This window comes from Portunus trituberculatus, chromosome 7, assembly GCF_017591435.1.
Source record: "Portunus trituberculatus isolate SZX2019 chromosome 7, ASM1759143v1, whole genome shotgun sequence".
Classification (NCBI taxonomy): domain Eukaryota; kingdom Metazoa; phylum Arthropoda; class Malacostraca; order Decapoda; family Portunidae; genus Portunus; species Portunus trituberculatus.
This window is the reverse complement of record NC_059261.1, coordinates 2,851,319-2,876,178: the sequence shown is the minus strand read 5'-3', so window position 1 is coordinate 2,876,178 and position 24,860 is coordinate 2,851,319. Positions and strand designations below refer to the sequence as shown.

Below are 24,860 nucleotides of genomic sequence, written 5' to 3'. Positions count from 1 at the left end.
CAGATGGTCACTGGTTGAATTAGTACTGGTTCAAGTAGTAGTACTGGTTCAGTTTGCACTGGTTCAAGTAGCACTGGTTCAGATGACCACTGGTTCAGATGGTCACTGGTTGAAATAGTACTGGTTCAAGTAGTACTGGTTCAGTTTACACTGGTTCAGATGGTTACTGGTTCAAATGACCACTGGTTCACTTGACAACTGGTTCAGTTGACCACTGGTTCAGTTGACCACTGGTTCAGTTGGCACTGGTGCATGTGGTACTGGTGCAAGTGGCACTGGTTCAGTTGACCGGCAACCCGAAGCCACAACCCCTCGAGTTACATCCCGTACCTATTTACTGCTTGGTGAACAGGGGCTACACATTAAGAGGCTTGCCCATTTGCCTCGCCGCCTCCGGGACTCGAACCCGGACCCTCTCGATTTTGAGACGAGCGTGCTAACCACTACACTACGCGGTGTGTGTGTGTTTATCTATAGTCCTTTTACTGGACAAAGGCGTGTTGGGTTGAGTCACTGCGGTGGATCTCCACCTACAGCGTTGTCAGATGTAATTAGTTCAATTCTAGGATTAACCGAAAAGTCACTTGTTCCTTTTAGGCCTAATCAAACCATACCATGTGCACCAACACAGTGCTTTAGTTGGGTCTATTATAGGCTCTCTGTTTTGCCTTTTCTTCTCAAAAAGTGGTTATATACGTTGTGTAGAATTCTCTGGGCTGTGAAGCGGTAAAGCACGGTTTGTGAGGGACTGAGGGTTTCTCCAATTTTAGCGGGAGGCCGGCCAGGTGAGGAATGAATAACCTTGTCACCTCTGAGTAGCCTTCACTGAAGTTCACTCCGACCTCTGACTACGCTGGCAACACGTCTCACACAAAGATATCGTTGCGTCTCACAAAACCGCTACGGCAACTCTGCCAGATGCCCTATACATAAATATGTATAGTAATTGCTTTTATTAGAAAGTTCAGTACTTTTATAATAGTAAAGAATCTTATTAGAATCTAAGAAATTATTTTATGGAAGACAAAATGCATTAAGAATGAGTAAATGTTGACGAATGAGAACGATCGAGTGGTGTATGTTGGGGTGGATTTGGCACCCAACATACCTTCGTTTAGTAGAAAGACCATAGAGTTGCATTTACTTATTTGTATATTGCCTCCATAATTATATACCTTTATCCATTTCCTTTTCCTTGATTTATGCACACTTTCTGCTATTACAATCTCTTCACTTAATCCTTTGGAATTTTGTTCCAAGATGTCCAGTGTTCACTGTCCTATGTGGGAAACTAAACTTAATTATTTAATGTTCTTCAAAGAATATTTTTTTGGGGGAGTGTCCTTTCGTCCGTCTACCACCATCTTCCATCATGCAGTGATACCAGGTCTTGTCTGTCTATCTTTTCCATACGATTCATTATCTTATACATCGTTTTTAGATCACCTCTCCCGCCTATCCTTCAAAATTAGTAGTCCCATTTCCTTCAGTATTTCTTTGTAGTTAAGGTTCTTCATCTCTGTCACCATCTTTAAAGCTGATCTTGGATCCTTTCTTATTTTTAAATATCTTCTTGCATGTATGGAGACCACAGCACTGCTGCATGTTCAAGTCTAGGTCTTATCATAGTGGTTATGATTTTTTTCATCATATTCTCCATGTAATTAAACGCCACCCTGATATTTGTTAATGTTTTATATTATGTTGAAGTAAATAATTCATTTAGGTGTTTTTCTGGCCCCCAACCGGGCACTGGACACGGCCATCACAAGACTCAGAATCGGCCACACCCGCCTCAATGCCCACCTACACAGGCTGGGCATGACTGACTCTCCCCACTGCCCCTGGTGCCCTACCCAGCCTAAGACCATAGAACACCTGCTGCTGCACTGTCCTCGGCACCACTCATATACCGTGTGGCCCTCCTCCACTCACTGTCTGGCATTCACCCACACAGGCCAACACTGACTGACCTCCTGGGTGGCTGCACAAATACCTATCAGGCTTTCAAGACACTCAATCTCACTAGGACCTTAATTCCTACACAAAACAAATCAACTTCACCGCATATAGCCTGACTACGTCACCTCCGCATCCCGGACCTTTAGGGCACTAGAGGCTGTGACACAGCCTGCACGGCCCCAACAAATCCCCAAGAAGAAGTGTTTTTCTGGTGTCAGGGTGTCTTGTATAACTACTCCTAGATCTTAATTTTTCTTTCTTCTTCTCCCATTTTGTATTCCCAGGTAATTCACCACGGTCGCTTGCTGGTCATCCAGCCAGTCTTCTCCATTACGGAGAGAGCTCAGAGCTCATAGACTGATCTTCGGGTAGGACTGAGACCACAACACACTCTACACACCGGGAAAGCGAGGCCACAACCCCTCGAGTTACATCCCGTACATATTTAGTGCTAGGTGAACAGCGGCTACACATTAAGAGGCTTGCCCATTTGCCTCGCCGCTTCCCGGGACTCGAACCCAGGCCCTCTAAATTGTGAGTCGAGCGTGCTAACCACTACACTACGCGGTGTGTGTGTGTGTGTGTGTCGAACTTACTTTCTTTGTTAATTAACATTGAATTGAAAAAAAATATCGAGAGAGAGAGAGAGAGAGACATTGTTTCGCTGGATTGGCAAGACTGTATCTCTGCCTTCTGGATTAGCTAAGTTCAAGTGACTGCTGGCATCACCCGGGTCCCGGACCACCAATGCCAACGACCAATACGTGGCAGCAAAACGGCTCTTCTTTTCTCTTGAGTACGTATCGCCCGACGAAACAATACAGGCACTCCTAACACGGCGAATAAAATAGCAAGATTAAGGTGCCGTCGCAGAAGCTTCCTACCATACATTTCTGCATCTACATTTACATCATCAAGTAAAGGAAGAGGGCGACTGTTGTGTTGAGGGACAGATAAAGCAACACAACACGGCTCGACTGACCATGTCCCAAACGTATGGTGTGGGACGGCGGAGAGCGGGAGATGGGATGTGCTGGGCAAACATCCGGTGTAAAGAACCCCAAGCCTTACCTAACTCCGTCAGCGATGGGTTGTGTTGATTTTCTAAAGCATCATTACAAGTCAACAATAACACGCCCCGCCAAAAAGATAAAGAAAATACACTAAGGTAGGTAATGTATATTTTGTGGATAAATTAGTTCTGATATTCATTAAATCATAATGTAAACCTAAACAATAAAGTAATTGAAAGGGTTAATTCCATAAAATTCTTAGGTGTTATAGTAGACTCCACATTGTCTTGGTCTGAACATACTAAATTAGTAAAAAACAAAATTGCTAAAGGTGTAGGAATACTTACAAAAGTAAAGAAACTTTTAGATAAATCAACACTTGTCACAATCTATAATAGTTTTATCTATCCCTATTTGTTATATGGAATTGAAGTATGGGGAACAGTTAGCAGATGTCACTTTGATACTGTCTTTAAGTTGCAAAAAAAAGCCATCAGAATTATTGCTTCTGCTAGTTACAGAGAGCACACCAAACCATTATTCTTATCTCACCAAATATTACCCCTTGAAAAGATTTATGTATTTGCTATAAGTAAATTAATGTATAAATTTAGTAACAACAGTTTACCCTTAATATTTAATGATATGATTATTAGAAACACACAGGTTCATTCTCATTCAACAAGGCATAACCAAGAAATACATGTACCACAATGTAGAACAACTTTATTTCAAAATACTTTCAGATATAAAGGAGCAATTATATGGAACCATGTGTCCAAATCTATCCCTTATGATTGTAAATTATCAACTTTCAAGCATAAACTTAAGACTTTTCTATTGGACAGATATAACAGTGATTCTTAGTCAAATACAATCTGGATTGTTGTTGTTATAGTTATTACTATATCTAGTATTTTTCCTTATTATCATCATTAGTATTATTCTGTATTATTGCAATTATTATTATTATTATTACTATTCTTATTACCTTTATCATTAACTTTATTATTATTATTATTATTATTATTATTATTATTATCACTTCTTTTGTTATTATTATTATATACTATTATTATTATTATTATTATTATCATTGTAATTGTTACTATTATTCACTATTATTATCATTATTATTAATTATTTATTCATTCATTAATACCAATATGTTTCTTTTCCGTTTCTTCCCCCCTGTCTGTTTTGAGTCTGTTCTGAGATTATTTACAATCTCAGTAAGAGTATATTAGGACACATATACCTTCGGGTATCTAGTCCTCTTTGTCATATTATCGACGTGTTTGGGCAGTTGCCTAATTGTAACTGTTTTGTATGTGTATGTGTAATATGACAATAAACAAACAAACAAACAAAGATATAGAGGTCCCTCCAGGGGAATGAAAATGATACTAATCTAATCTAGCTAGCATAACCTTACCACGTTAGGGTTCAGAGGAAAACGTAGTGGTGCTTGTCGCCTCGGCAAATTAAAAGTTAGGGTTAGGTTGATTTCGGTTATCATTTTCATTCCCCATGTTCCAACAGAGCCGGTGAACAGAACGGTAAATCTATAGAACAGCAACTCCTTACATGTTCTTTTCTATTATCCCCCTTCCCCCCTAACAAGCTTGGGGGCACGTGGGGAATCGGGGGTTTTGGGGGGGAGAGCCAAAAGAGGCGAGATATGGCGATCTAAAAGAAATCTAAGGTCAAAAACCTAACCTAACGTAACCTAACCTAACCGGGGGGGCTGTGTCCCCCCGGTCCACCCCTACAACACTAACCTAACCCTAACTTAAACCTAACCTAATGTAACCAAACCTAACCAGGTGGCTGCGCCCCCCATGCAACACTAACCTAACCCTAACATAAACATAACCTAACGTAACCTAACATAGCCGGGGGGGCTGCACCCCGGACCACCCCCTGCAATACTAACCTAACATATAACATAACATAACATAACATAACATAAATAATAGGATAACAAAGGGCCACCAGGGTCCATCTAGGTTATCCTGTATCAGTCGCACAGCGACCTCGTCATCAGTACTTAAAGATACACTTACAAGTACACAATACATTATATACTAATTCTAAATATTTGGCCCATTAACAGGGGTAAGTCCTGCAGCAAAATCTTCTACAATTTGTGGTCCCCATACATGGGGATCATGTCTTGTTTAACTATAGTAAATTTCTTATAAAAACTATCATGCAGCTATACATAATTATAAATCTAATAAATTTAAGTGCTTATCTAATCTGTTTTTAAACATTGTCAAACTAGTGCTATTTACAACCGTCTCTGGCAATGCATTCCAGAAGTCTACCACCCTATGACTAAAGAAATATTTTCTTATATCTAACCTGCAGCCTTGCTTTCTAATCTTCCTGCCATGATTTCTAGTCCTACTTCCCTCCTCTAAGGTAAAGAAAGATCTCACATCTATGTAGTTTGTATCTGAGAACATTTTAAATAACTCTATCATATCCCTCTTATACATCTCCTCTCAAATGAAAACATGTTTAATGCCTTTAATCTATCTCTATACTCCAGGCGCTTCAAAGCTGGTATCATCCTAGTTGCTCTTCTCTGAACTGCTTCTAACATGTTGATATCCTGCCTATAATGGGGTGACCAGGCCTGTATGCAATACTCTAAATGGGGCCTAACATAGGAATTATATAAGCTACGCACCACTTCCTTACTTTTATAACTAACATTTCTATTTATAAAACCCAGGATCCTATTTGCCCTATTTCTTGCTTCTAAACATTGCTTTGAAAATTTCATAGTCCTGTCTATCACTACTCCTAAATCCTTTCCTTCCTCTACTGCCTCTAGCCAACATCCCTCCATCTCATAGTTAAAGTTTGTGTTGTCTTTACCTAAATGCATAACCTAACCCTAACATAAACCTAACCTACCGTATCCTTGCTTTGGGGCAGCTTCCCTCCCTCCACACTGGTTCTCTTATAGCTGCACACAATATGCCCTACCTCTACCAATACCCCTCCTCACAATACCCTTAATGAAAGGATGAAGGTCCTGGCTGGTCCTCTTCTCGATTGTACACTGGCTTGCATCGCAGGAGCAATGATTTCCCAGTATTCAAATTCGCAACCTTTACAACTGATGTCACTGGTGGCCATGGTTCAACTGCGCACACAGATCTCTATGCACCTGTCTGCCCAGCTGTGCCCCACCTACGAATACATATAGCAAATTCCCATTGGCGCAGCTTGTGGTGTTAGAGGTGGTGGCACGTCATTGGACAAAAGAACTATAGACACGGTAAGAATCCTATTCAGCAGTTACCCACAAACCCAGGATGTGAACAACAGACAGTCACTTCCTGTTACCCACAAACCCCAGACAATAGCAGTGTTTACTATTTGGACTTAGACTCCGAGTGACGTCTCTAATTTCAGTGAGGCAATGTGACATAACTGTGTGTGACCCCCAAACAAGACCACAAGGGACGTGTTCTCCATTAACTACTCATTATTTTGTGTTATTATTGCATGGATTAGAGAGGAGATCCTATTCTAAAGATTTATGAACAGAACAACTGAAGGGGCCTCTATATTAAGACAGTACCAGTTTGGGCATGTGTGGTGGTGGTGAGATGAGGCTAGGCGTACCCCATGTCAAATATTGGCACAGTCCTAATAAAGTTATCCCTCCAGCTCGCCGAGTTTCGCGGCTCCTCCACCCAGCTGATTTGACAACTGCCACGCAGTTGGTCAGCAAGGGAAAGAAGATAATAAGTGCGATAAAAAAATGTAAAGAAAATAGATGATAAATGGAGAAAATGAAAATAAAACAGGAATAACAAGAAATAGTAAGAAAAATGGGTAACGAATATACTAGAATAGGAGGAAATGAGAATGAAATATGATAGTGAATAATGAAATAGGATTTCATGATAAAATAGCGGATAGAAAGAAAAAGAAATGAATAAAGGACGAGGGAAGATGGTTACCCATTCCCTATTCCTTTGTTTATCATCCTTATTACCATTTTCTCGTATTCCCGTATTTTTTATCCTTTTCCACTGCGTTATCCATTTTTCTGTATTCGCTGTTTTATTATTTCCTATTTTCTTATTCACTATTATATTTTACTTTTCTTTCTATCATGTTCTTTTGTTATTCCTTTGTATCCAGTTTTATTTCCATTTCCTCCATTTACTATCCATTTTTTTCTACCTCCTGTTTTAATCCTCTGAACATTTATTATCTCTCCTCTCTCTCCCTTGTTGACGGTCAACATAGGAAGCCACACTATTGGTCAACAGTTGATCAATAGTGTGACTTCCTATATGTGATGTGGAATCAGCTGGGTGGAAGAGCTGCTAAAGGGGAGCCAGGAAACGAGGAGAGTGGGCAGGATATGTGTGTTTGGACAGTGCCGGTTATGTTAGCTAAGTTTGGTTGAAGATAGAGTTAGGTTAGTTTGGGTTATATTTTCATTCCCATGACATGTCAGCTAAGTGAAAGCTGCGAAAGGAGGGCCGGGAAACAAGGCGAGCTGGAGGGACCACTTTATGTTATTAGGAAGGAAAGTGCCCAAATCTATGTTCCAGGTGTTTCTATGCTTTATCTAAGTGTGACTAATTTAACGAGTCTTCTAGTAAGGTTGTTAATTTGTTGCTTGGTGCAGTTTCATCCTTAATATCAATATCAATATTGCCATTATGGCCATGGCACTGTCCCCGAGAAACTGTCCCGCGTGCTCGCCTTGATTCCCGGCTCCCTGTTTGCAGCTCCTCCACCCAGCGGATTTGACATCACATTAAATGAGAAATATATGGTATATAATTTTGTTTTTGCGTAGGGGTTCCTTGAGACATGTGATGTATTTGAAGGATTACGCAAGGGTAAAAAGGTGGAGAAACGCTGCCTTAATCGTTACTCTCTCTCTCTCTCTCTCTCTCTCTCTCTCTCTCTCTGACCAATAGCGTGGCTTCATATATGTGACGTCAAATCAGTTAGGTGGAGGAGCTGTGAAGTGGGAGCCGGGAATCGAGGCAAGCACGCGGGACAGTTTCTTGGGGACAGTTCCGCCATTATTATTTGATTGCAGTAGTAGTAGTAATCGTAGTACTACTAGTGGGAGGGAAAGGAGAATCATTGTAACATGTACCACTGAAGGCTAATACATAGAGGCAGAATAAGCAATAAAGAAATGCAAAAAGAAGTGCTTAAAATGCTTGGACAGAAAAAGTACTACTTGTGGGAGACATGAACTGCATAAACATAAATTAGGAAGAAATGGAAGTAAATAGTTGTATTGGACGATGGGAGGGAAGAATTGCTATAACTGGCAAATACTGATAATTACAATGGACCAGTGGGTGAAAGACTATACAAGAAGAACCATCCATGCTTGAGTTGATATGAGAAAATAAAAAAAGCCTTGTCCAACCATTAAGTATCATAATGTGATAGGGAAAAGTGATTATGTGGTTTTTAAAATTGAATTAGAGGATTGAAGAAAATATTGAAATGCAAAGATGGTCACAAACAAGGAAGATTAATCATGCTAAGACAAATTTTGAAGGATTTAGTACTTTTTTTTTGTAGTATTGGAAAAATCTTGCATGGCAAAACAGTCCTAGAAAATTACAATGAGGGGATAAAGAGGTATGTTCCTGTACAGAGTAAAGGGAGAGCAAACAATGGTATAATGCTACCTATATCTGCAAAAGCTAAAATTAGTAAGGATGTAACTTGGAAGAAATTAAAGAAGCAACAAAATGACAAAAGGAAGCCATATAAAGAGGCATGAAATGTTTGAGTAAGAAGGGAGGAAAGAAAGTTAGAAAGGGATGTAGTAAAAAAGATGTGAAGAGGAACCCAAAGTTTTAACAAGTACATGACCCTAGTTTATCCAGACCTTGTTTATCTAGATTTTGGTTAATCTGGACAGTGTCCAGATAATGATTTAATAATTTGAGTACAGATGGCCAACAAATTAATTCGAACAATGCGCCTCGCACACTTCCAGAAATGGCTGCTAGATGGCAGCGGTGCTGCAGTTGCAGTTGTAAGCAAGTCCAGCCAACACTAGTGAACACTGTAATGTCCAGTATCAATGAGCAAGTCTGCATTATTTAGTACCTTAGAACTTTTAATTATCTTAATTATGTCTTCTAAGGGAGTTAGGTGTAAGTGAGTGGCCCTAGCTGTGACATAAAAGCTGGATCTAACCTGGTTCTCTTACCTGGTGGGCTTCCTGTCCCCCTGACTTAGGTAAGGGGGCAAGAAGCTGCACTCTGCTGATGTGCCAGCCCTTCCAATACAAGTATTCCACATTTTGAATAACAATACAAATGAGCTGGAGAGTGCATCATGAGCAACAAAAAGTAATAAACTAAGTTAACCTCTTTAATCATAATATTAGAAAAATAGATTCTCAAGATAGTACAATAAGGCGGATTTGAATGACTCAAGACTAGAACATTTAAAAACTGTTAAAAACTGACTCGGGGAGGGAATTCCAGAGTCCAATGTTTTGTATTGTGAATGAATGTTTCCTGATATCTAAGTTAGTGCATATATGGGCCAACTTGTGTTGATGGCCTCTGGTGGTGTTAGAAGTTGGGTGGAAGAAGAAATCATTAAAATATAAGGAGGATTTTCCATTTACAATTTGTCACATCTTAATAATGTCATGACATAATAGTCTCCCTTTAACAGAAAATAAACTCAAAGCTTTAAGGTGATCATAATAGGGTAAATTCTTGAGGCCATCAACACATTTAGTCCACCGACGCTAAACTGACTCAGGTGCCTTGACATCTTTGATATAACCAAGGTTCCACACCACTGAGCTGTACTCTAACATTGGGCGTATCTCAGAGATATACAAGGTAGTCATAAATGTGCTCCCACGGTTAACAGTGGATTTCAACAAGTTATTTATCACAGCAGAGGCTTTACATGTGATAGTAGAGATATGTTTGTGGAACTTCAGTAATGTATCCATAAAAATACCTAAATCTTGAGAAATATCCTTTTCTGGTAACATTTCATCCCCTAAGTAAAAGTGAGTCACATCTTCCAAGTTCAGACCAATCAATACACTTGCGACGAAAGCGAAGAACAACACAGGATTCATTTGTAACCCCCAGGATCTAACCACTTGATAGAGTGTCAGTATCCCTTAGACAAGTTAACAATACTGTCTTTTATTGTTTCTCTATTTGATAATTGTACTTGTACATACAGTTTTAAGTCATCTGCAAAAAATTTTGGTTGAGCAATTAACATCATTATTCAAAAAATTAATATAGAGAAAAAAGAGTGAACCCAGAACAGATCCTTGTGGAACTCCACTTTTAACTGGGTGAGATCTGCTTACTTTATGATTATCAACAACTCTCATCTCTCTCTCTCCCCGTAATCCACAGTTCCAACCATTTCATTGCAGAGAAGTGAATGTGAGCAGTCCTGATGAAGAACCACTGCCATGACCACCACCACCCCACTGCCATGACTGGATTATTTGCATCTCAAGCTTCTCTTGATTGGTTCTAGAGCAACCGTGCTCTCTTCATCTCCAAAATGTGGCACAAACAAGGCCCCCTCCTTCACCCTGCTGGGCCACCTGACCCCACCAGCCTCATAGACTCCTTAATGGCCAACTACCACCACCTGACCAGTGAGGACAAGGGAAGCCTTTGACTCTGATGAGAAGAAAATGGTGGTAACCCGTCATGCTAGACCTTATATGTGGCAGGGCTGAATGATGCATACTGGAAGGATTCATCAGTAATGGAAGAGTTTCTTGATAAGGTCAAAGAAGAAAGAAATGCTTATATTCACTAATGCTACACAGATGCTGAGGACCTTGAGACGTTCTTGGGCCCGGTCCTCCCACCCAGTTTGTCGGTGTTTGGGGAACTCCTCGTGAAGTAACTGGAGCGCTGTAAGGTGCTCTTCCTCATAGATGGCCTCGACAAGATGAACAACACTTCCGAGAAGCTCGTCAGCAATGTTCTCACCATTGCCAGATGTCACAAACATTTGTCGATCCTCGTCACCTCACACCCAGAGTGAGTGGACTGGTTGTTGAACCGTTATAAACAGGACTATCGCCTATCACACCTGTCAATCGAGGGGATTCCCGTCACTAGGAGGACGGAGTTTGCACTGCGATACTACGCCTCCACAAACCAGGATAGGCGGAGGGAGTTCATGACAACAAAAGGATATCAAGTTGTTTGAGCTTCTCCTTAACCTGATATTCCTGGTTAGATTATTTGAAGACAAACCAGACTGCATCAAGGAACACATTACACAAGCCAGTCTGTACACCCACTTCCACGAGTGGTGCACAGAAAAGCTGCATGACAGAATATCCACGTATCCCACATGGGGGGAAAGGAGGCCGAGCACCCTCAAGACGAGGATAAAAAGAGTGGTGAAAGAAATGTACCAAATGGCACTAAAAGGCCTGCTGCAGAACTGATTGAGCCTCTCAGAGGAGGACACAGAGCAGCTGGAGGACAGCTGCAATAGAAGGACCTGCCGACCCAAAAAATCCTGGGAGCCTTCTACACTCTGCGGTTGTCTGTCACCAACAGAGTGCGTGAAAAACAGTAGTCCCTACCCCACAAAGGACTGATGGAGTACTTTGCAGCTTGACATATCATGCAGCACCTTCAGTATTGGTCCCACCACCAGGGACTGTCAGGAGCCTGCCCTATACTGCCACTCAGTTACAGATCTGTATATTGTCCAGTGCTGCAGCACTGCTTCCCCATATGTACTCCACCAACAACAACATTGGGATTGTGACTAAAAAACAAGAGTGTGAATGTGAAGAATGTTCGTGGCTTGATTCATCACCATTGCAATGATTTGATGCTACAATACCATTACTGGCACTCCGGCAGCATACCCATCTCAGACACCTTGCTGCACACCTTATACAGGTAACATACACCTGTGTATTTAGGTGTGTGTATACACTTTTATGTGTGTTTGTGGGTGGGTGTGTGTGCGCCTGTGTATGCATGTGTATGTGGGTGGGTGTGTGTGTGTGTGTGTGTGTGTGTGTGTGTGTGTGTGTGTGTGTGTGTGTGTGTGTGTGTGTGTGTGTGTGTGTGTGTGTGTGTGTGTGTGTGTGTGTGTGTGTGTGTGTGTATTTACCTAGTTGTATTTACCTAGTTGTAGTTTTACAGGGCCTGGGCTTTATGCTTGTGTGGCCCCATCTCCATATCTACACTTATCCAATTTTTCTTTAAAACTATGTACACTCTTTGCTGACACCACTTCCTCACTCAAACTGTTCCAAGTCTCAACACATCTTTGCAGGAAACTAAATTTTTTAACATCTCTCAGACACCGTCCCTTCCTTAGTTTCTTACTATGCGATCTTGTGCTTCTAAAGTCATATTCTTCTCTCAGGATCAGTTTCTCACTATCCACTTCATCCATTCCGTTAATCAATTTATAAACTTGTATCAGATCCCCTCTCTCTTCTCTGCTCCAAGGTTGGTAGATCCATAGCCTTTAGTCTCTCCTCATATGTCATCCCTTTAAATTCTGGAACCATTCTTGTAGCCATTTTTGTAGTCTCTCTAATTTTCTTATGTGTTTCTTTTATGGGAGTCCACACAACTCCTGCATATTCCAATCTAGGTCTTATTTTAGTACTTATCAATTTCTTCATCATTTCCTTGTCCATATAGTGAAATGCTACTCCAATATTCCTTAGCAAATTATACGTCTCTCTGAAAATTCTATCAATATGGCTTACCGGTTGATTATTTTCTTCCATTGTCACTCCCAAGTCCTTTTCCTTTTTTACTTTTTCTAGTTCTACTCCATCTCCCATCTTATAGATTCCCACGGGTCGTCTTTCACTTTTTCCCATTTCCATGACATGGCTTTTGTCCACATTGAATTCCATCTCCCATTTTTTGCTCCATTTCTAGATCTTGTTTAAGTCTTCCTGTAGTATTTCACAATCCTCTTTTTGTTTAATGACTCTGCAAACAGATTTATGTAGCTGTTCACTCCCTCTGGCATGTCATTTATATATACGAGAAAAAGTATTGGCGCCAATACTGACCCCTGTGGCACTCCGCTGACTACTGTTTTCCACTTGGACTTCATATCTTTAACTATCGTCCTTATTTCTCTCCCCCTTAAGTAATTCTTTATCCATCTCAATGTGCTTCCTTTTAAGCCACCCTTCTCCTCTAACTTCCATAGTAATCTTTCATGTGGCACTTTATCAAACGCCTTTTTTAGATCTAAATAAATACAGTCAACCCATCCCTCTCTCTCTTGTACTTTATCAACTATTCTAGAGTAGAAACTCAATAAATTTGTCACACATGACCGACCTTTTCTAAAACCAAATTGGCTATTTGATAATATTTTGTTGTCTTCAAGAAACTCAATCCATTGCTTCTTTATTACTTTTTCACACATCTTGCATATTACACTAGTTAGTGATACCGGTCTGTAATTTAAAGGTGTGTGTGTGTGTGTGTGTGTGTGTGTGTGTGTGTGTGGGGGTTGTATTATATTGTGTATTATATGTGTGCTTGCACATGTGTGTGTGTGTGTGTGTGTGTGTGTGTGTGTGTGTGTGTGTGTGTGTGTGTGTGTGTGTACATGTATGTATGTATGTGTTTGTGGGTGTGTGTGCCTGCACACGTGTCCGTGCATGCGTGCGTGTGTATGCTTGTATGTGTTCAGCATTATAAAGCCTCTTTAATTTCCATTTCAGGAGTTGCCTTAAGGTGTTTGCTGGTCACCTGAGTGCTGATTGCCTGGTGCTGTTCCTTGAATGCCATGAGATAATGATCCTGGCTGTATCTAGTGATGAGCAAGCTGCCCACCTCATAGCAGCCTCCACCCAAACCACCTTATCTCTTCCTATCCTGTTATTGTTTATTTATTTTTAATTATCTTTATTATATTAGTTATTATCATTTTTATTATTTTTTATTATTGATGTTACTATTATTATTCTTTTCATCCTTAATATCATTATCATTATTACTATTGATATTTGTTATAGCAGTAGTGGTATTAGTAATAGTTTAATGATCCACACCATGTGAAATGTTCCTTGATACAATTTTTAACCTCAATAGGATTCACATTTGAACTGCACATGAGTGAGTTTTGCATAGAACCCTGTCACAAGACCATAGGTATAGGTTGGTGTCCCTTTAGTTCCCATTATAATGAACACAACATATGTTACCCTTTTATCACACTTCATCAGGGTATTATGGTCCCAGTTTTATACACGTAATTGCTAAGTATGCACAGATTCTGCTACGACACTGTACCTGGTAAGAGGGCTGAACACAGGCTCGGTAGACCTCTTTATAATTGTTGCTACCAGGCAGGTCAAGGCCAAAATGGCTGAGGTCACTTGGTATATCCTTCTTGGGGAGGGAACTGACTTGCTATACAGGGTTCTAAGAAAATAAATAAATAATTTGTGTGCAGTTCAAATATGAATTCTAATGGTGTTAAAAATTGCTTCAAAGAGTGTCGCATACAGTTTGGATAAATTCAGTAGTAGTAGTAGTAGTAGTAGTAATGACTGAGGTGAAGGCAGTCAGTCATATACACACACACCTGCAGGTGTATGTTTACCTGTGTATGGTGTCCGAGGCGGGTATGTTGCTGGAGTGCAGGTAATGATGTTGTAGTATCTAATCACTGCAATGGTGATGAATCAACACATACTTCACATTCACACTTATTTTTCAGCCATAACTCCACTGTTGTTGGTGCTGCAGCACTGGCCAACTACTATTATTAATGTGCCATCAGGAGAGTTTTCTGTGACATGGGCCTGCAGGAAGCTTTTATCATAATCTGTATGTTCCGCCAGTTCATACCACTTTACGGCCACTCTCCGCCACTAACTTTATCACTTCCTTTATGTTCTATGGTTGATTTGGTACCTCTTCTTTGGCCAACAGGCCTGTCCCATCAAAGGAAAGATTTCAGAGACCAAAAAAGGTTGATGGGAGGGATTCATCCTAAAGGTGTGAACACTGTGTCTGTAGCTGAGTTGTGATATAGAGTAGGGTTCTAATAGAACTTACTAATGAGAGGAATCTATCCTGAAAGTGTGGACATGGACGCTGTGTCTGTAGCCAAGTGGCAGCATGGTAGTGAGAGGGCCCCAGACATGGACGCTGTGCCTGTAGCTGAGTGGTGGTATGGAGCAGGCTTGTAATAGAACTTAGTAATGAGAGGAATATATCCTGAAGGCGTGGATGTGGACACTATGACTGTGCCTTAGCAGCGATATGAAGCAGGACCCATCCTGAAGGCGTGGATGCTTTGTCTGTAGCTGAGTGGCAGTATAGGGCAAGCTCCTGACAGCCCCTGGTGGTGGCGCTGCATGATATGTCGAGCTGCAAAGTACTCCATCAGTCCTTTGTGGGGCAGGGACTACTGTTTTTCACGCACTCTGTTGGTGACGGACAACCGCAGAGTGTAGAAGGCTCCCAAAATTTCTTGGGCCGGCAGGTCCTTCTCTTGCAGCTGTCCTCCAGCCGCTCTGTGTCCTCCTCTGAGAGGCTTAATCTGTTCTGCAGCAGGCCTTTTAGTGCCATTTGGTACATTTCTTTCACCACTCTTTTTATCCTCATCTTGAGGGTGCGTGGCCTCTTATCCCCCCATGTGGGTATGTGGATATTCTGTCATGCAGCTTTTCTGTGCACCACTCGTTGAAGTAGGTGTACAGGCTGGCTTGTGTAATGTGTTCCTTGATGCAGTCTGGTTTGTCTTCAAATAATCTAACCAGGAATATCAGGTTAAGGGGAAGCTCAAACAACTTGATATCCTTTTGTTGTGTCATGAACTCCCTCAGCCTATCCTGGTTTGTGGAGGTGTAGTATTGCAGTGCAAACTCCGTCCTCCTAGCGACGGGAATCCCCTCGATTGACAGGTGTGATAGGCGATAGTCCTGTTTATAACGGTTCAACAACCAGTCCACTCGCTCTGGGCGTGAGGTGACGAGGATTGACAACTGTTTGTGACATCTGGCGATGGTCAGAACATTGCTGACGAGCTTCTCGGAAGTGTTGTTCATCTCGTCGAGGCCATCTATGAGGAAGAGCACCTTACAGCGCTTCAGATATTTCACGAGGGGTTCCCAAAAAACCGAGAAACTGGGCGGGAGGACCGGGCCCAAGAATATCTCAAGATCCTCAGTATCTGTGTCCTGCAACAGTATTCTGAACACTGATGTACTCCTCGGTGTGTGATAGAAAAGCACACTTACCTGTTCTACTCTGACACCCTGAAAGTAAGCAGCACAGTCTTGCCACCTTCTGCCAATGCCACTCAGCACAGCAAGGCATAGTCCATGGTCCTAGAAAGGCTGTGAGGGCTGACACTTGTCTGTCAGAACTTTTTAGAGTTCTTAGGAGTCTATTTCAAGTGATATGATGTGATGTTGAAGCACAAGTTTTGAAAAATATCTAGATTTGAACCCATTTTTTGGATCCACACAGGAAGAACAGTAGGTCAAAGCACTCAAAGTGTTTGTAAAGATCTTTGAGGTGACTTCCTGCCAATTTCTTTGATAAATCAAGTCTTTTTAAAAGTTCATGTCTAAAATAACTTTGTTAGTAAAGGCATGCAACACATCTTATATGCCCTCTCACATTACCAATGATAGTTGTTGTCTCTGTCACAGACACTGAACCCATCCTTGAAAGCCTCTTTTGAAGAGGCTCTCAAAGTCTGAATTTTTTTCTCCAAGTGGTCTTTATCTATTTTCACCTGAGGTCATTCATGGACATAGTGTTTCTTCTTTGATCTTATTGAGGAGCCCTTCCATAACAGATGTATCACTCCAGTGTGCATTATTGAGTCCTACCACATCTTTACAGGCCAGTATTATGCTCTTATAGAGCACTGGTACATCAAAGGTCTAGCATGAGAGGTTGCCACCAACATATCTCTTCTCATCAGAGTCAAAGGCTTTCCTTGTCCTCACTGGTAAGGTGGTGGTAGTTGGCCATCAAGGAGTCTAGGAGGCTGGTCTGGTTAGGTGGTCCAGGACCTTGTTTGTGCCACATTTTGGAGATGAAGAGAGCACGGTTGCTCTAGAACCAATCAACAAAGAAGCTTGATATGCAAATAATCCAGTCATGGGTGGTTCTTCATCAGGACTGCTCACATTCACTTCTCTGCAATGAAATGGTTGGAACTGTGCATTATGAAAAAAAGGTTGCAGGTAAATAGATACGTGTGTGTGTATTTACCTAGTTGTAGTTTTACAGGGCCTGAGCTTTATGCTCGTGTGGCCCCATCTCCATATCTACACTTATCCAATTTTTCTTTAAAACTATGTACACTCTTTGCTGACACCACTTCCTCACTCAAACTGTTCCAAGTCTCAACACATCTTTGCGGGAAACTAAATTTTTTAACATCTCTCAGACGTGTGTGTGTGTGTGTGTGTGTGTGTGTGTGTGTGTGTGTGTGTGTGTGTGTGTGTGTGTGTGTGTATTCACCTAGTTGTAATTTTTACAGGGCCTGGGTATCATACTCGTGTGGCCCCGTCTCCATATCTACACACATCCAACTTTCCTTTAAAACTATGCACACTCCTCGCTGACACCACCTCCTCACTCAAACCATTCCACACCTCCACACATCTCTGTGGGAAACTATATTTCTTCACATCCTTCAAGCATATTCCCTTGGCTATCTTTTTACTATGCGATCTCGTAGTTCTATTTAAATTTTCCTCTCTCAACATCATTTGCTCATTATCCACTTCATCCAAACTGCTCAACAGTTTATAAACCTGTATTAAATCTCCTCTTTCTCTTCTTTGTTCCAAGGTAAGCAAATTCATTTCTTTTAATCTCTCCTCATAGGTCATTTCTGCCAATTCCGGAACCATTTTTGTTGCCATTCTCTGCAATCTCTCCAACTTCCTTATATGCTTCTTTTTATAAGGGGACCAAACCACCCAGCATATTCCAATCTTGGTCTAATTACAGTACTAATTAATTTCTTCATCATATCTTTATCCATATAATGAAAGGCTAATCCAATATTTCTAATCAAATTATATATTTCTCCAAACATCTTGTCAATATGAGCCTCAAACTGCCCATGGTCTTGTATTATCACTCCCAAATCCTTTTCCTTTTCCACCTTTTTCAACACTACTCCTTCACCCATCTTATATGACCCTCTTGGCCGTCTTCCACTCTTCCCCATCTCCATCACATGACTTTTGCTCAGATTAAATTCCATCTCCCACCTCTTGCTCCACTCCCAAATCTATCCAGATCTGCCTGTAAAATTTCACAATCTTCTTCACTCTTCACACACCTACACAATTTCGCATCATCCGCAAACAAATTAATATAACTGTTTACTCCTCTGGCATATCATTAATATAGACAAGGAAAAGTATTGGTGCCAGCACTGAACCTTGTGGGACTCCACTCTCCACCACCAACCAGTCCGACTTTGCATCCCTTATTACCGTTCTCATCTCCTCCATCTCAAGTAGTTTTCCATCCACTTTAACACTTTTCCTTCAGTCCTCCATAAATCTCTAATTTCCATAGCAGTCTCATGTGAGGTACCTTGTCAAAAGCTTTTTTAAATCCAAATATACACAGTCCATCCATCCCTCTCTCTTGTATTTTGTCAACCACTCTTGAATAAAAGCTCAGTAGATTTGTTACACATGACCTCCCTTTCCTAAAGCCAAATTGATGATCCGATAATAACTTATGATCCTCCAGGAACCGTATCCAATATTTCTTTATCACCCTCTCACAAATCTTACCGACCACACTTGTTAAAGACACAGGTCTATAGTTAAGAGGCTCTTCCTTACTGCCTCCCTTATAAATGGGCACCACTTCAGCTCTTTTCCACTCTACTGGTACTTCCCTGTTTCTAATGAGCACCTTATAATATCATATAATGGATCAATCAATTCTTCTCTACATTCCTTCAATAATTTTCCTGAAACTTCATCTGGTCCCATCGCTTTATCATCTTTAAGTTCCTCCAACATTTTATATAACTCCTTTTAGGTATCTTAATGTCATCCATGTGCACATTTCCTTCTACATTCTGAGGCTTTACAAACATTGTTTCTTTAGTAAATACTTGTTGAAACCTATTATTTAGCAATTCCGCGATATTCTTAGGGTCATCTACTATCCCTTGCTCTCCTTTTAATCTTTCAATGGACTCTCTTTTAAGTTTACCATTTATGAACCTGTAAAACAATTTTGGATGTTCCTTACTCTTGTCTACAATATCTTTTCAAATTTTCTTTCTTCCTCCTCCTTACCCTCACATACTCATTTCTCGCCACTCTATAATTCTCCTTATTTAGTATATTCCTGCTCTTTTCCATCTTTTCCAAGCCACATCTCTCTTTTCTTTAGCCTTAACACAAGTTGCATTAAACCAATCCTTTCTTCCTTCCTCTCTCGGTTTATACTTTGGTACAAATTTCATAACTCCTTCTTTATAATATTTCATAAAAATCTCATATTTTTTTGCACTTCTCTGATTTGTAACATCTCCCAATCTAATGTTCTAAAATAATTTTTCAAATTTTCTGTGTCCATCTTTCTATAATTCAATCTACCACTCCTGTATGTCTCATCTCTCCTTCGCTGTGTTATTGCCATCTGCATTTCCATAACCACATGATCACTCTTCCCCAATGGACATTTATATTGTATATCCCCACATAGGTACACTTCTCGTGTTAACACCAAATCCAGTCTAGCAGGTTCATCATCTCCTCTATGTCTAGTATTTTCTTTCACCCTCTGTTCCATCATTAGATTAAGGAATCTCTCCCCATGCTTCCTCTCCAACACCACTTACTAGATTTTCCCAATCCACTTCTTTACAATTAAAATCTCCTACTAGTATCACCTTTCTTTTTCCAGTTAATACACTTTCCAAACTCTTTAAAGTATCCTTGATCATATTGTCGTATTCCCTTAATGTCCAAGAATTTATTTTAGGAGGTACATAGGTCACCATGATTATTAATTCTTTTCCATCACTTTTTAACCTTATGCTTATCACTTCTGCATTGTTCTTCCCATACCAAACCTTATCCACATTTATCTCCTTCATCATAATCATAACTTCTCCTCCACCTTTACCCTCTCTCTCCTTTCTCCATATATTATATTTATTATCCAAATTTACCTCTGTTTTTTCATGTAATTTTGTCTCCATCAAACACACTACATCAGGCTTCTCCACCATCACATAGTCTTGCAATTCCAATCTACTTGACAGTATCCCATCTATATTAGTATACATTATGGTCCACCTACTGCTCCCTCTAGGGGTTCCTCTGCATTCCTTCTTTCCACATACCATTTTCTGACTATCTCCTATAGCTCTCCAAAAAAACTTTTCATTTTCCTCTTCAGACCGTTCATCATTTTTCCTTCTCGCCTCTTCCAACAATTCATTATATCTTCTCCTCTCTTCCTCATTTCTATATTTTCTTACGTACACCTCTTTACAACCTTCTATCTCTCTTAATTTTGATGTTCAATATAAAATGTCCTCCGCAGCTTGTTGTGACTTCAGTACTACTTTAATCGGTCTCCTTACTCACTCCTTATACGGACCCAGTCTATGGATCTCTTCCATTTCTTCTTGTAGGTCTTTTTTTTCGTCATCATTTAGATTTTTGAACAAATCTCATACCGTTTTCAATTCTTCTTTAATTCTCTTAGGCTTATATGTTATATTTTGTTCTTTCATCCCAAATATTATCACACTCTTCTTTTTTTCTGCTATTGCTCTTATCAATGTTTCCTTGTTCTTCATAACATTAACCAATTCCTTATACCTTTCTTTTTTGTCTTTATATATATATATATATATATATATATATATATATATATATATATATATATATATATATATATATATATATATATATATATATATATATTAGTGATTGAAAGTTACTGGAATTACATGAATCTGGTAATAAAAGAAAATCTTATTTATTAGCTAAAATAATCACAGTGACATCTTTCAGAAACAGCCTTGATAAGAGATACATGCCCTGAAGAACTCCCATAACCTTAACAATGGATATCGCACTGGCTGTGGCTGAGGAGTCCAACTTAAAGGAGCTGCTGTGGGAGAGTGCTCTCATTAAAAAAGTGAAGGAGCATCCACAGCTTTATGACTTCAACCACAAGGACTATAAAGAGGCTCTAAGGAGCAACCATACGTGGATCTCTGTCGCTGAGCAGCTGGGAATGCCTGGCCGCTGGAAGATCTGCAAGGAAAAGTGGCGCGCTCTCCGAGATACGTATGTGAGGAAAAGAAAGGGTTTCCTGATGGGAAAGGACAGAGGCAAGTGGCCGCAGTGGAAGTTCTTCGATCAAATGAACTTCCTGTACACATATATCTGCCACAGACCCGATAGAGAACAGGCACCACATGGACTCAGGTATCATCATTATCATCTTCCTTAGCATATACACACACGCATGCGCACAAACACCACACAAAAAGATACTAACCACTATGATAAGACCTAGACTAGAATATGCAGCAGTGGTATGGTTGCCATATAGGCTGAAAGATGTCAAGAAACTAGAAAGGATACAAAGGGCTGCTACAAAGATGGTCCCTGAAATAAAAGATCTTCCCTATGAAGAAAGACTGGAGATGGAGCTACCAACTTTGAAGGATAGACAGAAAAGATGAGACCTAATAACGATGTATAAGTTAGTAAACTGTATGGAGAAGATAGATAGACAAGACCTGGTAACACTGACAGAGCAGGGAGACACAAATGAGGACATACCAAGAAAATCATGAAAAGTCAGTGTCATAGAAATATCAAGAAGTTAAGTTTTCCACATAGGACAGTAGACATCTGGAATTGATTAAGTGAAGAGATTGTAACAACAGAAAGTGCACAAATTTAAGAAGTTGATAGATATGGAGACATGGTCACTATGAGCCCTGCTCGAACCCTCTAACACACTACTAGATAAACACACACACACACACACACACACACACACACACACACACACACACACACACACACACACACACACACACACACACACACACACACACACATTGATTTGCATATTTCAACTGATCACTATGTATAGCTCATTACCCAGAGCAAACTTACTCTGTGATTCCATGTATACTGTGTACCTCATCAGCTACCTAACACACACTGGTGTTAAACTTAGAAGCTTTCACTGTTACAGCATCCAATGGAAGGACAGCTAAAGTGACAGTGACTAACGATGAGTCATCACCGCCACACAAAAAAGTAAAAGAAGCCGGGATAATCTTTGAAGATGTCAGTATCAAGAGAGAAGAGGAAGAAGAGGAGAGTGTGAGGGTATCTAAAAGAGCTCGCCTCTCTAACAACCTCTCCACCATGCAGGAAGGAAATATGAGGTAAGATCTATATGAATTTAATAGTTTACATTGATGTATATGTTATGTTGTTTGTGTTTTGTAAAGCGTCTAAAGTTTGAGTATTGATTAGGAGACCAAGGGGATGACCAGTGCATGGGGTGAGAAAATTAAAGCACTTCTACATTACTTCAATGTGTGCAAAAGGCTTTATATAAAATTACAACAGTTTTTCAGTGTGGTTTTGAATTTCCAATGACAGATTAATAAGGCTTTTACATTGCCAAGAAAATAAACACTTCAGAACCTGGCAAATCATCTCTGGCTTGAAAAATAGTTATGAGAGAGCAGTGTTTGAGTAAAAGTGTGTTTTACCCTACAAGAGATGGTTTTTAGGGTGTTTCAACATTAATAACAAGGTAAATACCAATGAAAAGCTAGCAAATCATCTCTGTGGCCTTGGAAAGTAATTGTGCTTAGAGAGTAGTGTCTCTGAGTGCCTGTGTGTGTGTTATCCTACAGGAATTCTGCATTGGAAAACTTTGATGCAGAACTGTCGCACGAGACAGACCCTCTTTCCTTCACTGTAAGACGGGCAGACCATAAAGGAAGAATTTTAGTGGGGAGATGAGGGAATGGATGAAGAGGACCAGAGTTTAATAAAGAAAGAAACAGCAGCAACATATCCAACAGAATCTCCAATGCCACCATCTCTAGCACTGGCAGATAATAAGGTAAATCCATCCCTTCAATATTCTTCTCTGAGGCAAACATGGAGTTAATAAGTAAGTTGTCATGGAGAATGTGAAGACAAGGAATGATGCAGGATAAAGTGCCTTAGGCTCAATCATTAGCATATTGTGCCTCCCTCAGTCATCTTTTATTTTTATTTATATTTTCTTGTTTTATGTAAGAGGGTAAATTACAAATAGCAACAAAAAGATTGAATAAAAAGGCTCACTTAGATGCCAGTCCTTGAGCAGGTTTGAGACAGTTAGCCAAAGGATGGGTTACATGTCTTGACTTATCTCTCTGATCTGAGTCCATTTGTTGTCATTCTGTTATTAGACTTGCTATATTAGAGGACTTCTAGAAAAATAGTTTCAATAGAATACATATACAATAGGTTACTCGACTTTTGCTCCTGACTATAAGTGTAATTTCAGAACTAAAGTAATTGTAGTTTTACATAATATTGTAATCCTTTTTTAATTCTATATAAGACTGCTCTCTGAACAAGTAACCTAATATCATTGATGAATTCACTTCAGGGAAGTACAGGTAACTCTTGATTTATGCAATAGATGTGTTCCAAGAGGCATTGCATATGTCAAAATTTGCGTAAAACAAACTTGTAATTCTCATAAGAAACAATAGATAATAGGGGTGATGCGGGATGTTATCCAAAAAAATTCGTACAAAATACTCTTTGGCTAAATTAACATGTTTTCATTGTTTACCATTCTAAATACTAGAAGTGTATTTAAAGTAGAGGGAATTAATAAGAGAAAGCAAAAAATAATAAGAGAAAACAACAAAACATAAAATACGTAAACACAACACTCACTGCATCACTGCCTTCACCACTCACACCACAGTCAGTCTGAGCTTTTCCACTTTATAAAAAATCCACTTATCTAAAATAACCCCACAGTATAAAAGTAAATACTAGTAAAAAAATAAACACAGGACGCCAGTGTTTTCACCCCTCAAAAGCACTCGCCGTTGCTGTCCACCGTCTGGCGTGCAGTTTGAAAATGTGGTTGGGCCAAATCGCATATAAGCAAACCAATCATGCAAATTTTATTAATTATAATATTTTTTCGGTCACGTATTAACAAGAACATGTAAGTTAAACGCTTAAATCTAGAGTTACCTGTATGTGATATGTGTTCAAACTAATATTTATTTTCAGATTATTTAGATGAATACATAATGGTGCAATGCCTCGGTTCATTATTTTGTCTTGCAGATAGAAAAGTGGGAATGATCATGCCCAAACCCATGAGTGCTGTACCCATCAAGATCAAGAGTGTCAAGCAACCAGATGTAGGGCTCTCAATTTTTGACGAAATTTCTTCAGATAAGGAAATTCACTGCCATGTGAGGAAAAGTTTAAGGGAATTACTTTTCTGAGGAAATTTAGTATAGAATTGGTGGAAAATCTGTGGAAATTATACATTTCTTTAAGGAAATTTAATACATAATTATGTGTTGCTTAAAAACTTGAATTAATTTCATCACAACTGCACAGTGAAAGTAAGACTATGTTCAAATGTTTTTATTTATTGTTGGAAGTTGCAGAGCCATAGATACAGCTCTGTTAAGGAGTTATGGTGTGTGTGTGTGCGTGTGTGTATTCACTGTTTGATCTGCTGCAGTCTCTGACGAGACAGCCAGACGTTACCCTACGGAGCGAGCTCAGAGCTCATTATTTCCGATCTTGGGATAGGTCTG

At 39.9% G+C, this 24,860-nt stretch overlaps 1 protein-coding gene and 1 non-coding gene across 3 annotated transcripts; one reads left to right on the top strand and one right to left on the bottom strand.

The window, feature by feature from the left end:
* Positions 1 to 384: 384 nt before the first annotated feature.
* Trnal-caa lies at positions 385 to 458 on the bottom strand. The gene has a single exon. It is a non-coding gene; the product is annotated as a tRNA-Leu (tRNA).
* A 2,157-nt stretch (positions 459 to 2,615) lies between these two features.
* On the top strand, positions 2,616 to 24,860 carry LOC123498084. Of its 2 annotated transcripts, none has more exons than XM_045245206.1 (5): positions 2,616 to 3,130; positions 21,046 to 21,368; positions 22,250 to 22,445; positions 22,926 to 23,137; positions 24,376 to 24,860. In XM_045245206.1, the coding sequence occupies exons 2-4, from the start codon at positions 21,098 to 21,100 to the stop codon at positions 23,032 to 23,034; spliced, it is 576 nt and encodes a 191-aa protein (XP_045101141.1). In that variant the 5' UTR covers positions 2,616 to 3,130; positions 21,046 to 21,097; the 3' UTR covers positions 23,035 to 23,137; positions 24,376 to 24,860. The 2 variants fall into 2 exon arrangements, with proteins under 2 accessions (XP_045101141.1, XP_045101132.1); XM_045245197.1 differs by lacking the exon at positions 2,616 to 3,130 and adding an exon at positions 16,043 to 17,217.